The sequence below is a fragment of the Carassius carassius genome, chromosome 20 (genome assembly GCF_963082965.1).
Source record: "Carassius carassius chromosome 20, fCarCar2.1, whole genome shotgun sequence".
NCBI lineage: Eukaryota > Metazoa > Chordata > Actinopteri > Cypriniformes > Cyprinidae > Carassius > Carassius carassius.
Window position 1 is genome coordinate 6,662,040 of NC_081774.1, and position 13,870 is coordinate 6,675,909.

A 13,870-nucleotide genomic window follows, 5' to 3' on the forward strand; every position below is an offset into this window, starting at 1 on the left:
TTAGTCTAGGACTAGGCTTAAGCCTTGTCTGTGAAACCGGGGGTATATTTGACAATGGATTAAAAAAGAAATGTGTAAAATAAACATACCTATACCTTAATATTTAATAAAAATATAATTATATAGGAAGTAAACACTGTAACCAACAGGGCAATTAGTATTCTGGGAAGTTTGTGTGCATTGGGAATCATATTTTTCCAAATAAAGCCAAGGTAACACTCATTTTACATACAGCACACAGAGAAAATAACATTAATATGACAGCGGACAAATGCATAAAGCACAGCAAAATTTGAAATCATGAGTTTAAAGTTTAAAGCATTCAATTAACACGAACCGACCATCACACAGAGAACACGCGATCATGCTGGATAAAAATGAACACTTCACAAGATCTCACAGCTTTATTCGACAAAATTTGCAAGGTTTGTGATAATAAATGTTCATTAGTCCTTCAAAGATTTGTTTAAAGCTGACGGCAAACAAGAAAGTATTATAATGTTTGCCTATTACTAATAATATAAAAGCAATCGTTATAATACTTTTTTGTATATATTAATTCCTTTGTTTAACCATTCAATCTGATTATTAGGAAGAGAAAGCAATGCTGAATAAAGTTGTCGTTTTTGTTATTTTTGGACTAAAATTTATTTTCGATGCTTCAAAAAATTCTAACTGACCCTCTGATGTCACATGGACTACTTTGATGATGTTTTTCTTACCTTTCTGGACATGGACAGTATACCGTACACACAGCTTCAATGGAGGAACTGAGAGCTCTCGGACTAAATCTAAAATATCTTAAACTGTTTTTCGAAGATGAACGGAGGTCTTACGGGTTTGTAATGAAATGAAGGTGAGTTATTAATGACATAATTTTCCTTTTTGGGTGAACTAACTCTTTAAGGCAGGTTAAACCTTGAGCTCACAGCAGCCTTATAAAAGCAGAAATGAAATTAGCAGTAGACTGCTGTCTATTTGTATACTTTTGTCAGGGGACAATTACACAAAAACAAACTTTCACAACATAAACAAAAATGTTAAATAAAGCTGTTGCAGCAATGATCCTAGGGCTGTGCAATTAATCGAAATCGAATCGAAATCGCATTGAAATTGCGATTTGAGACATTGCGATTTGCTAATCGCAAAAGCCTGCGATGTGGATGCGATATTACTCTGTTCCAGAGCATATGCATGACTGCTAGCCTTGAGTGACAATCTTACTAACCAATAGAGTGAGCTCACCTCCATTCTACCCAATCAACTCTGCTCTAACCAACTTAACGCCCATCATTACAAAAAAAAAAAAAAAAAAACGGAAAGCAGGAGAGAGACAGTGAGAGAGGGTTAGGTCAATAGTTAGGCAAATTAAAACTAAAGAAAAACGTTATGTAACTTAAGCTTTGAAGGGACAGACAATGAACAAAAAATATAATTTACAAAAGCTGCGTCACAATGGATATCAAGAGCATCTCTTATTGCATGTTCGCTATTCCCCATTCAGAAGATCGCACACACAGCCTGTGTCTCTGAATGCTTCTCATACTCACTCCTCTCTTCCACATGCGGCGCGAATCCCGCGTCACGGACGAGCCGTACACACTTGCTGCACTCACGCAGCCTGTTTCGTAACACTCGGATTTATTCTCCCGCAGGCCAGCACCGCAAATCTCCACGAGCGCATGTGACAGTATGAATGAGGCTCGGCACACTTGCGCAACCTGTCTAACTGCTTGATCATTTCACTTGAATGTAATGAAAAATTCAGCACATTTTCCACTTGTTCTTTAAATCCCAAATACAGTGTAAAATGTAATACTTTAATAATTGACTACAGAAATACAGTTCTTTATTTATATAAAAAAATTAATATTTCCAGTGAAATTCAGTAACTAAGTTAATTCTATAAAATTAGTTATACCATTATAATCTTGTCTGCTAAATATATATATATACAACACAGACCAAAGGTTTGGACACACCTTCTCATTCAAAGAGTTTTCTTTATTTTGATGACTATGAAAATTGTAGAGTCTTCCAACAGGGAGGCATCAAGGGCTATTTGACCAAGAAGGAGAGTGATGGGGTGCTGCGCCAGATGACCTGGCCTCCACAGTCACCGGACCTGAACCCGAGATGGTTTAGGGGTGAGCTGGACCGCAGACAGAAGGCAAAAGGGCCAACAAGTGCTAAGCATCTCTCAGGGAACTCCTTCAAAACTGTTGGAAGACCATTTCAGGTGACTACCTCTTGAAGCTCATCAAGAGAATGCCAAGAGTGTGCAAAGCAGTAATCAAAGCAAAAGGTGGCTATTTTGAAGAACCTAGAATATGACATTTTCAGTTGTTTCACACTTTTTTGTTATGTATATAATTCCATATATAATTCCACATGTGTTAATTCATAGTTTTGATGCCTTCAGTGTGAATCTACAATTTTCATAGTCATGAAAATAAAGAAAACTCTTTGAATGAGAAGGTGTGTCCAAACTTTTTGTCTGTACTGATATATATATATATATGTAAACTGTAATAACTGTAAGAAACTGTAATAATTGTTTTTTTTTCAGCAGGGTAATGATACTCATACTGTGCTGCACATTATTTGACAATATTGAGCTGAAGCTTGACTTTGCAAATTTAAAATCGCAATATCTGACAAAAAAATAAATAAATCGCAATTATATATTTTCCCAATATCGCACAGCCCTAAATGATACTGATCCATGTTTACAGTGAAGTGTATTAACAGTAGCTACCATACAGTATTAGCATTATAGTATTATATAAGCTACAGGCCAATAGGCCCATGGAGCAGTTGAACACTTGCATTCAGTCGACAGAGCAAACAGATTAAAACAGCTTATGCGTTTCATCTGCATCAGGGCAGAGGAATCAGAAGTCATACTGTTTTTTACAATAACATCATTACAGTTGTGTAAAAAGCAAAGACAAAAACACACACTTAAGCCAAAGCTTGGTATGCTGTGTGTTTTAGCTTGCTTGTGTGGATGTGTGTGTATATGCCGAGTGCATGCTTTCTTAAATTGTGTGTGTTCTTGATGCAGTGTCTGTGCGTTTCTCAGGCCAGCTGTCCACTGAACTGTTATGTAGCAAAGCTTATGTAATACAGCAATGCACATCACCCACATGCACATCCTGGTCACATCAGCATGTAACGGTAGCGCAAGACAATAATACAAGCACATCATGTTCTGGCTTTGCCTATTTCTGTGAAAGCTGCTGTTCGTGTGTGACTGTTTATACAGCGACCTGTGTGAACATTTGTGTTGCACATGCAAGTTCAACTGCATTTACAAGGCTAGAGAGAACAGAGTCCATCATAAACAATAAGTTGTCTACTGTATGTGCCAATAATTAAAGGAATAGTTTTCCCAAACATGACAATTCTGACGTTCTTTTGTGCAAGACAAAAGAAAAGATTTTGAGGAAATATAATACTTTCACACTGGACTCCATTGACTTTAACTGTATAGACAAAAATATCTTCCAAATAAGAAATAAAGTCATACAGGTTCTGAAACACATGAGGGTGAGTAAACAATAACAGAATTGTCATGATTGGCTATGTAAACCTTTAAATGTATGTGTAAGGCAGGAAAGGAAGAAATGAGAACAAAGAGAGAGACAGAAAACTATTTTTAAGTATAGCTGTGATAAATGCAGAAATTGTGTTTGTGTAAGTGTATTCCTGCACTGCCAAGCGTGGTGTAAACACGGGTATGAGTGTCTCTCTTACCATTTCCTCTGGGTACATGGTGTCTCCGCAGTGATGCTTAGTGCAGAATATCCTATAACGGGAGACGCAGCAGCAAGCGACATTGAACTGAGCTGGATGCAGGATGCTAGAGCCAGTGCAGAGCGCTAATACACACGCACACAAACACAGAGCATCACTCTCCTCACCCCCTCCCATTCAACACCATCACATCATGCTGAACATCCCGACCCAAACTCTGTCCCATTCTCACTCTGTTCTCAGAGAGATTAAGCAAATCTTCATATGAACATAAAGACAATCCTTCTGTTCATACACACAGAAGGAACTACAGACAGAGTTTTCATCTCTTTCTCCCATCAAACTCTCTTTCTCTCAGGAGAGTGAGATGTAATGGTATGTCCTCCATGTGTCTGCAGGTGACCTTTGGTCGCGCACATTAACAGACACACTTGCACAAACAGAACACGCCTTGCTCAGTTTTAAAGAGTCTTTACCTATGGCATACTGAAGACTACTGAAATGCCATGATGGCAAGACCCTTATTTTGATTTGAGGATTTCTGATGTTTACAGGCAGGCCATCGTCAGGGGATGGGAACAGGTTGGCATTTAGACAGTATTTACAGTGAGATGGAAAATGTGAAATTTGTAGAGAGATTTTGCTACACAATTAAAACAACAGAAGATATATTTAATCAGGTATCACCATGATTTTTACATGACATTGACAAAGAAACCAGGTAAAAACAGAGGGGGACAAATCCTAAACAAGCCAAAATAAGTTACATATGCAGCAAATATACACTAGCATTTAAAGGTTTGGGACTGGTAATATTTTAATGTTTATCAAATACATCTCTTATTACGGAGGTTGCATTTAATGAATGAAAAATACAGTAAAAACAATCATATTGGGAAGTATTATTATTATTCAAAACAACTGTTTTCTATTTGAATATATTTTAAAAGGAACATTTATTCCTGTGATGCAAAACAGAATTTTTAGCACCCATTAATCGTCTTCAACATCACATGATCCTTCAGAAATCATTCTAATATGCTTATTTGCTGCGCAAGAATACTTTCTTATTATCAATGCTGAAATAGTTTTGCTGCTTAATATTTTTGTGAAAAGTTTGATGTATGTGTTTTAGGGTTATCTGATAAATATAAAGTTTAACAGCATTTATTTAAAAGGTCTATACTGTCAGTTTTTATCAGTTAAATGCATCAGTCAATTTTTTTCAGCGCTAGTCTATCTGTGTGAGTGAATATTAAAAACAAAGCATTCACGCCACCCTACACATGCCATTATGACACATCAGCAAATATTTTGCTGTTTAGCAGAAATGATGTGATGACACAGCAGAAGCATGAGACAGAAAAACGGTGGGAGGAGATGACGAAAATAAGAGCTTTAGGGAAAGAAGGGAATGTGACTGTGAGAGAGAGAAAGAGAATGAAATAGAGTCCAATACAGTTTTCACACACAACTGTGTTTAAAGAATGAACATGTTTGTGTTTGTGTCTTTTGTGAGTATCAAACAGATTGTAAGTGTGTCAGCTTTTCTAAAATCTCTTATTAAATACCAGAAAATTTGCCAATTAAACTCATCTAAATGTTTAATATTTTTTTAGGTCAAAATACATTCTCTACACCTAGTTTATTGTTCATTGACTACCATAAGTGTGCCATACATGAGTTTATCTCCCAAAAAGTGTAAACATTGAGCCTCCCAGGCACCACAAAAACATTTAGAGCAGCCTGCTAAGATCCATCGGTCACTTTTAGACCAACCAATAGCAAGAGTCTGAGGCATAGCTACTGTAACAGGCTGATCCAGATGGTGTTGTCACACCGGCTAAACATTGCTAATGTAATACACTGGAAAATATTTCCACACTGGGTTGCAGAAATGCAAGCAAAAATTTTTAAGACTTGCCAAAATTCACAGATAGACAATGGGTTAAAAAAAGGTAATCATTGACAGTATTATTACGAGGAATTTGATCAAGTATTCAGCATTTAATTGAGACACTATACTTGTGGAGCTTTTCAACAGCTAAGTTAAAGTCAAGTTTTGCTGCACGTTACCTCTTTACTGTCAAGCACCAGATAAAATAGTAAGATATTGTGTTATAGGGTGTGATGAGTGTAAAAAGTGTTTGCAAACAAGCTTTATGTTTGAAATTCTGCTAAGTGACACTAAATCACAGAATCTGAATAACATCACGTTTAATGAGTGGGTATATAAGTGATTCTCACCTGTAGGTTATCTGTTGAACCACTGCTGAGATCATCCCCGGATTCTGAATCATTTCGGTTCTTATCCAAGCCGCCTCCCTCTCTGGCAAACTCTTCATGTATTGCATCTTTTTCCAGTCCTCGACTGCTCTTCTCGAACTCTTTATCTTTCTCTCCATCTCCTTTGTGACTTGGGGACTCGGCTCTTGAACGAGGAAGTGAGCCAGGTGAAGTGTTCATTTGTATGGGGGGCATGAGCGCCGTCGGGCTGCCCGGGCTGCCTCTGTCATCCCTAGGCGGCAGTAAAGCAATGCCAGAGGGCGAGGGACACGGGCTCTTCTTGTTGTCATCTGGCCGCTGAATCTCCAGGCCAGATGGTCGAATGGGTCCGGTCTCCCCTCGTCCTGCTGCATTGAGGGGTTTGGGAGGGGGCATGAGAGCACGTCGCACCTCCCGCACATACTGCGCTGGGACATAGAAGGGTTTACTGGCCTCATCCTTGCGCACCTGCCACCAGTCTTCGTTGGTCTTCTTCAAAAGCAGGTAACGTTCCCCCTGTTTAATGGTGATCAAACGGTCTTTGGATTTGTAATCGTAGTCATACTCCACCTCTATGTACGTCTGACCTGGAGCCACTGAGCGGTCTGCCATTGCTGTCAGAGGTCAAAGGTCAATAGCAGGAGGAGTGGAGCATGGTAATGTGTGTTGGGTTGATATGGAATCAGCTAAACAAGAAAGAGAGACAAGGGGGCATTTTATCAGAAATATCAATGACTGATGACTGTGTTTATTTATTTATTTTTTATACCATTTATTTTTTATACCTTTATTTAACCAGTCTCATTGAGATTAAAATCTTTTTTACAAGAGAGCTGGCCAAGGGAGCAGCCATACAGTTAGACAACATTTTAAAATGCAACAAATACACATTAAAACAATATTTAAACATAATATCCTCTCAATAAAAACAATCACAAGCCTCCATTACCAATCTCCTTATGATGCCTTTAAATTCACCAATTTAGATCTTTCAGCAAATTATTCAATGCCCAGGGTGAATAATACAAATAAGTTTTCCCCAGTTCAGTACAAACTCGGAAAACAATAAAAACCAAACAATTGGAAGAGCGTAGATGGTAACTGCCAGAACTACGACGAAGACAAAGAAGGGTATAGAAATAAGGCTGGCAGTTTACCTAACATTGTTTTATAGATAAAAATGTACCAGTGCTATGTATGTATGGTTGGTGACGTCCAAACCACCATCTCATATAGAATGCAATGATGAGTACGGAGTTTAGCATTTTTTATTAAATGTAATGGTACACTGGATCAAGGCTCGTTAGGATGGAGGAGGCTGCATGCATGTATACTATATCACCATATTCAAGCACAGTTAAGGAAGGTAGCTTCTACAATTATATTTTTGTAATTATAAATTATATTTTTATAAGCCAAGCTTCACTTTGCGCTTCCTGATTAGATTAGCAAAATGTACATTGAATAAAAGCTTATCATCAATCCAAATGCCTACATACTGGCAAGAAGATAATCTTTCAATAATTTTACCATCAAATGTAAAAATACTAAGATTATCAAGTACTTCTGACTAAGCTTTTGAAAAAACCATAAACTTTGTTTTCTGAGAATTTAAAACAAATTTTAAGCTCACCAGAGCACCTTCCAATGACTGAAAAGCAGTATCAAGCTCTTTTACCGCCTGTGTTATAGATGGAGCAAGTGTATAAATAAGAGTATCATCAGCATAAGTGTTTTTTTTTTTGCTTGAATATCCTTACCAAAATCATTTATAGGTTTTATTTATATAATATAAACCAAAATAGGTCCCAAAATGTAACCCTTTTAGATATACCAAGAAAATCTGATTTGAGATCCTCCACACATATACTGAGTCCATTCTTTCAAGTAATTTCTAAACCAATTCAATGTCTCTGGTCCAAAACCAACACTTCAGATTCAGACTGTCTGAAAACCAGGGATTGTCCCTACCATTGATCCTGAACTTTTAATGGGGACATGTTTGTTATAGATGGACTGCAAAATTTACTGTAAATATTCCCTTACCAGTTTAACATCCTGTATTAAAGTTACTCTTCTAAGATCACTATGGTATAAATCATGCAAAAAAGCTTGTTCTTCAAAAAAATTTAAATATCTTTTAAAAATAAAACAGAGTTTTACATTTTTGTATTCCTGACACAAGCAATTACACAGTGATCACTGACATCATTACAGAATATGCCAGCTGAAGTAAATCTATGGGCACTATTTGTTATAATTAGACCCAGTAAGGTAGATTTATGTTGCAATTAGGGCTGTGTGATATGGACAAAAAAAAACCTATCACGATTTTTTTATCAATTTTGACACAGACATGCTTTACAGTCATAAATGCATTCAGTATAAATTTGAAACATATTTCCAAAAGAAAACCAATGAGAGCTTTATCAAAAAGTTGTAATATGTCTCTAGAACAGACTTAAGTCAAAATAATCACTAAGTAAAGATGTCAAACAAAATCTAGACATATGGAAAAAGGTTATAATAAAAAAATAATATAATATTTAACATAATATTTTTTTTGCCATGCATTGGTCATAGAGCTCACTGTAGCGGTGCCTCAGGTGTTATGTGTTGCCCAATATATTTATTGCCCAAGGTTCACACGTACTCCATCTGCTGTGCGTATACAGTAAGTTATGTGTACGCAGTTCAGAAGCAGCAACGAGAGCACATTATTGTAATGCGAAAGCACATTAAAATAATGCATGAGCGGATAGACGCTGACGCACGCAGATTTCCTTTGCTCTGTTAACAAAACCAGATGCGCGTGCTCAGATCATTGACTGTATAAGGCTCAGATACACGCTGCCTTAAAACGTGTCTCCTCTCGCACAACCTATGTCCTCTCTGTGCTGATGCGCAAGATAGTAAATCTTTTCACACATTTCTATTTTTAACCTTTTCTGTTCTCATCTTTTTACTGCGTGCAGAGTGAATGTTCTGTTCCATTTACATGGGCTCGAAAAAAAAGGCTACACATCACAGACAGAGTGTGTGAACCTGGAGTTAGGCATATGCCCAGTCTGCTCTGTTCTCGCGCTGCATCCTGATTGGTTCAGATAACATACTGCAGGAGGTCGTGCTATAAAGCGATTTAGAAATCGCACACACTCAAATCGCAAATCGCACAGCCCTAGTTGCAATTAAGGATTGGGTCTTGTTGCTACATTGGTTTAAGGCGTCAGAGTTGCACAAGGTTTAAGGCGTCACACCGCTTCAAAATGAATAACAGTGTTTATTTTTCTTATTATATGAATTTTTTAAATACAGCAACACAGGTGTCATTTAAATAATGTTCAGAAAGTGTCTGAGAGGGGTCTCTTTTCACAGTGGTGAGGACACGAAACTTAAGCTGTATAACTAGTAGAACGTGATGACACAGAAGAACTCGTCCGCCACACATATCCACCGTCTGCTGCCATCATCTCCCATGCCTCACACACACACATTTAGCAACTTTCAGATGCTTTTAGCAGCTTTTTTCAATAGAATATATATACTGACAAACCTAACTACTTTTTTGGGAAAAACCTTAGCTATGATTCAGTTGGAAAATGTCACCAATGCTGCCCCGCGAGAGTGAGGTCTGACTCTCCCGGCACAGTGTCGTCTCTCTCGAGCCCCTTTCACACTGCACGTCGGACCTGGCATATTGCCGGAACATTGCCGGGTCGCCTTCTGTGTGAAAGCAACCACGTCCCGGGATTGATTCCGGCATTGAACCCGGGTCAGGGACCTAGTAACATTGCCGGGTTCAACCCGGGACGAGCGCTATGTGAACAAAAGCCAGATCTAATGCCGTGTCGAAGTGATGACGCGCGTTATCGCGCAACTCTTTTACCGGCTGTTTTGAAGGAAGATCAACATTTGCACTTTGTTCCTTACTTTCCCCGCTGACACCGAGATCGTTCGCTTGCTTCAGTGAAAGTATAACATGCCTAACATTTTCGACTCGTACATTACACGTCACGCCCTGATGTCACGTGTCGTTACGGGATCTTTATGGGTTGTGTGTGAAAGCACGCACATATCCCGGGTAATCACAGGCAGTGTGAAAGTGCAAAATCTAGCGACCCGGGAACAATTGCCGGAACACTTTACCCGTGTATTTGCCGGAATGGAAGTGTGAAAGGGGCTTCGGTGTCTGTTCTGTGCAGTGAGCAGCAGAAAAGCATCGCTTTCAGCTGGCCGTACCACAGCCGACTTGTCAATAAATGAGTACAAAAGAGCGTTTCCAAGCACCTGTTGCTTTCTGACTGCTTGGAATTCTAAATTCTTATGCGATTATGAACAAGATATTCTAATTGTCAGAGAACTACGGCTCTGTGTAGAGAATTCTGCTCAATCTGAAAGCATGTGATGGAGATTTACTACTAATCACAGGACTGGCTTTACTGACAAGATGCTAGTACATTCACATTGTTTCCACACACATTCATGATAATGTTTTAATTTGTCATGTTTAATTATATGCAAAGGATCTGTGTAACGTAGTAGATATATGAATTCAGCAGGTGGTTGGTTCAGGGTATTTTTTGGTAACTTGGCTTCTCTAAAATGTAAAAATGCTCTTTGCTGTTACACTGTACACAAACTATAAAATTCAGATTTTTTTCTTTCATATGTCCTTATATCATTTGGTTCTTTGGTATACTTTTGGAGTTACTAAGTGTCCTTTTTTCTTAATTTACATCTAAATTTATCTTGAAAAAAGCAGACAATACAGATTTTTGAGAATCACTCTTCAATATTTTGATTTACTTTGCTGGATATAGAAATTATGATGACAAAATAAACATTAAAAACAAGATAAATGGTCTGTGCTTAATTTCATAAAGTGTGTGTTTAATTGTGATTTATCACAAAAAAAAAAAAGATTTGATTAAATAGATAAAAAAAATGTCATAATAAAAACATTAAAGGTCCCATGATGTGGATTATTTCCTTTTTTTAAATGCTTTTTTAATGTTTCCTGAGGTGTACTTATATTGTTAGTATAATTTTTACATTTAAAATTTAGAAATAAAAGGAATTTTTATATCCTGATTTTATTCCTCTGGCTTGAATGCTCTGTTTGAAGGGGCGTGTCTGCTGTGAGACTCAGAGTAAACGACAACTGTTGTGGTTGGCTGACATCTTTGCATTCGAAATGCGTATTACACGTGGAACCCCTCTCAAATTACTTTTACTATGTCTTTTTTTTTACTATTACAACTGTCGAGATGAACGAATCGTGGAAGGGTTGATTATAGCATTAATGTTTACATATTTCCCCATCACATGAAAGGCTGCAGTGATGAGCATCAAGTAGACAAGAGTCTGTTTATCGCGGGAATGCAGAAATCTCGTCATTGCAATGCGTTTTCTCTTACAAAATGCTTTCACCACAACTAACAGCAAACACAATATCGACATGAATACAGTAAGAGCTTCGTTGTGCAACATAACAGCATCATTCATTATAACGGCCATTTGGGCAAGTGTGCAGATATACTCGCAATGTGTGACAGCTCCGAACAAAATAAAGGCGTTCTACAGCTCCGAACAAAATAAAGGCATTCTTTGATCAATCTCTGTAACGTTAATTAAATCACAATTTAAATAACAGATTTGTTTCATGCTATGCTACTAAGAGAACAACTTGAAGTTGATCGCTTAGTGACTGGCTTGATTCACTGATGCATAAACAGTAGGGCTGGGACAACGCGTCGAGGTCATCGATGACGTCGACGCAAAAAATACATTGACGCAAAGTATGTGCATCGATTCGTCGACCTGTTTTTATTTATCTAAAAAACGTTTGCAAAACGTTTACCTTATGTGTGCTGAATATACGCGATGGCCGGATCAACATTCTTTCCAACGTTATATAACCAATCCAGGGTTTTTTCTGCATTGATCTTTTTTTTGGCGGCTGACAAAGCCTTATTTGATCGGTGAGTGATGTAGAATAGAATGACTGCTGCGCCTGACAGGGTGCGTACGAGAGAGAGCCCCCGGCTGCGCGCGTGCACTCACAGTCTTCAAACAACACGAGCGATTCTTGCTCTCTCTCTCCCTCGTGCATATTAATCAAAATCATTAAACACGATAGAAAAAGAAACACCAAAGTTACAATCAAGTTTACATTGGTTACTGTATTCTTTCAATTGCTTTAAACAAGTATTTTGGGTGACCTTTTTTATTGAATGCTAGACATCAAGTTGTTGTTATTTTCATCTGAAAGAAGAACTTTTTTTCAGTAAGCTAGGCCCTATGTGTTCAATAAGCTTGTTTCAGTAAGCTATGTGTTTTCAAGGCTTCAAGGTTTTATTGAATGCTATCTCTATACAAGTGCAAAGTAATGCATTCTTAGTCAGTCTTTTATTTTGTAATTTTAAGAGCAATAAACATATATTGCAATGTTAAGGAATTCATGTTTTTTTCATTCAGATATGTAATTCAACATGTATAAATTGTTAGTAGTCAATTAATGGGGAGATAATCGAAATCGAATCGGTCTGGGAAAATTAATCATTAGATTAATCGATGCATCGAAAAAATAATCGCTAGATTAATCGTTTAAAAAATAATCGTTTATCCCAGCCCTAATAAACAGTATTAAACAATTTAGAAATAAAGTCTGTGTGAACTTGAATAATTAGCATCATAAACCACTGATCACAGATCAGGCATTAATGAACACTGTTACTCACTGTTTGTGGCGGTGCTGTCGAATCCATATCGTAAAAGTCTGTTTGTAACGCCTGTGCTGACATTGCGACTGAATTAAATGTAAATGTTTGGGCGGGCAAAGCAGAGAAAGGGAATGTAACCTTTCCCCTTATGACGACATAAGGGAAAGATTCCAGTAGGGGTGTGCCGGTACTAGTCCCCACTTCAAGGGGATAAGGATGATCACTTCCAAATTTAATTTGCCCGGGTACCGTTCGGTACCGATACTACCGGCGCATCCCTAGATTCCAGATCGGCCCGTCTGAGCTCTCGTTTTCTCAAAGGCAGAGCAGGACACCCAGGGAAACTCATATTAATGTTAAAAAACCTCATAAAGTGAAATTTTCATGTCATGGGACCTTTAAAAACTCATACACTGACACTCAAACAATTGACTGCCATCTTGGATTTTTTGTTGAAATGTTCTGCGATTGCAAAGTCAAGACAGTAGCTGTGTTTACATGGACCTTACTAATCTGATCATAATAGGACTAGAAGCACAATCTTAATAAAAAAAGTCACATGTAACCATGTCAATCGGATTGAATTGGCCAGATCCAATTCAGATTTCGATCAGATTGTAAGGGGTGGTTTATTCCTTTTGAAATCTGAGTGAGATGACAAGTAAACACTTGATCAGATTGAAAACCAAACCTGGAGTATTGCACATGTGCAGTGACGTAGAAATATTGCAATGACATATGACACGCAGAACAAGCTGTTTTTCCTGGTGAATAAACGGTCATAAATGAGTGCCCTGTTATTCTAACACTCCTCTTTCACTGAGCATCTGTGAAGTGGAGCAGCACAACATCCCACTAGTAATTGTTAGGGACTATCCACAGACAACTGGTTTTGGGTGCGGGAAGGGGCACTTTTACTGTTTAAATGCCCCCACATGTCTATGTGACTGTGTGTTAAGATTTGCATAACACCACCCAATGTATAGGCAAAGAAAGAAGCTATAAATGTTATTCTTTCTGTAGTATTGTTGCTACTGCAGCCATGTCATGGAGATGCTGTGTGTTTCATGCGAAAGCAAAAACACTTTGTTTAGTCTTCCAAAAGAGGACATAACTAGAAATCA

The 13,870-nt window shown here is 37.8% G+C and overlaps 1 protein-coding gene across 4 annotated transcripts in view; it reads right to left on the reverse strand.

The window, feature by feature from the left end:
* Positions 1-13,870, reverse strand: part of arhgap12a (Rho GTPase activating protein 12a) — a 33,911-nt gene that overhangs the window by 17,583 nt on the left and 2,458 nt on the right. For all 4 annotated transcript variants that reach the window (XM_059501409.1, XM_059501408.1, XM_059501407.1 and 1 more), the window contains exon 2: positions 6,007-6,710. In XM_059501409.1, coding sequence (XP_059357392.1) covers positions 6,007-6,636 — 630 coding nt within the window. In that variant the 5' untranslated portion in view covers positions 6,637-6,710. The remainder of the gene's footprint in view (positions 1-6,006; positions 6,711-13,870) is intronic.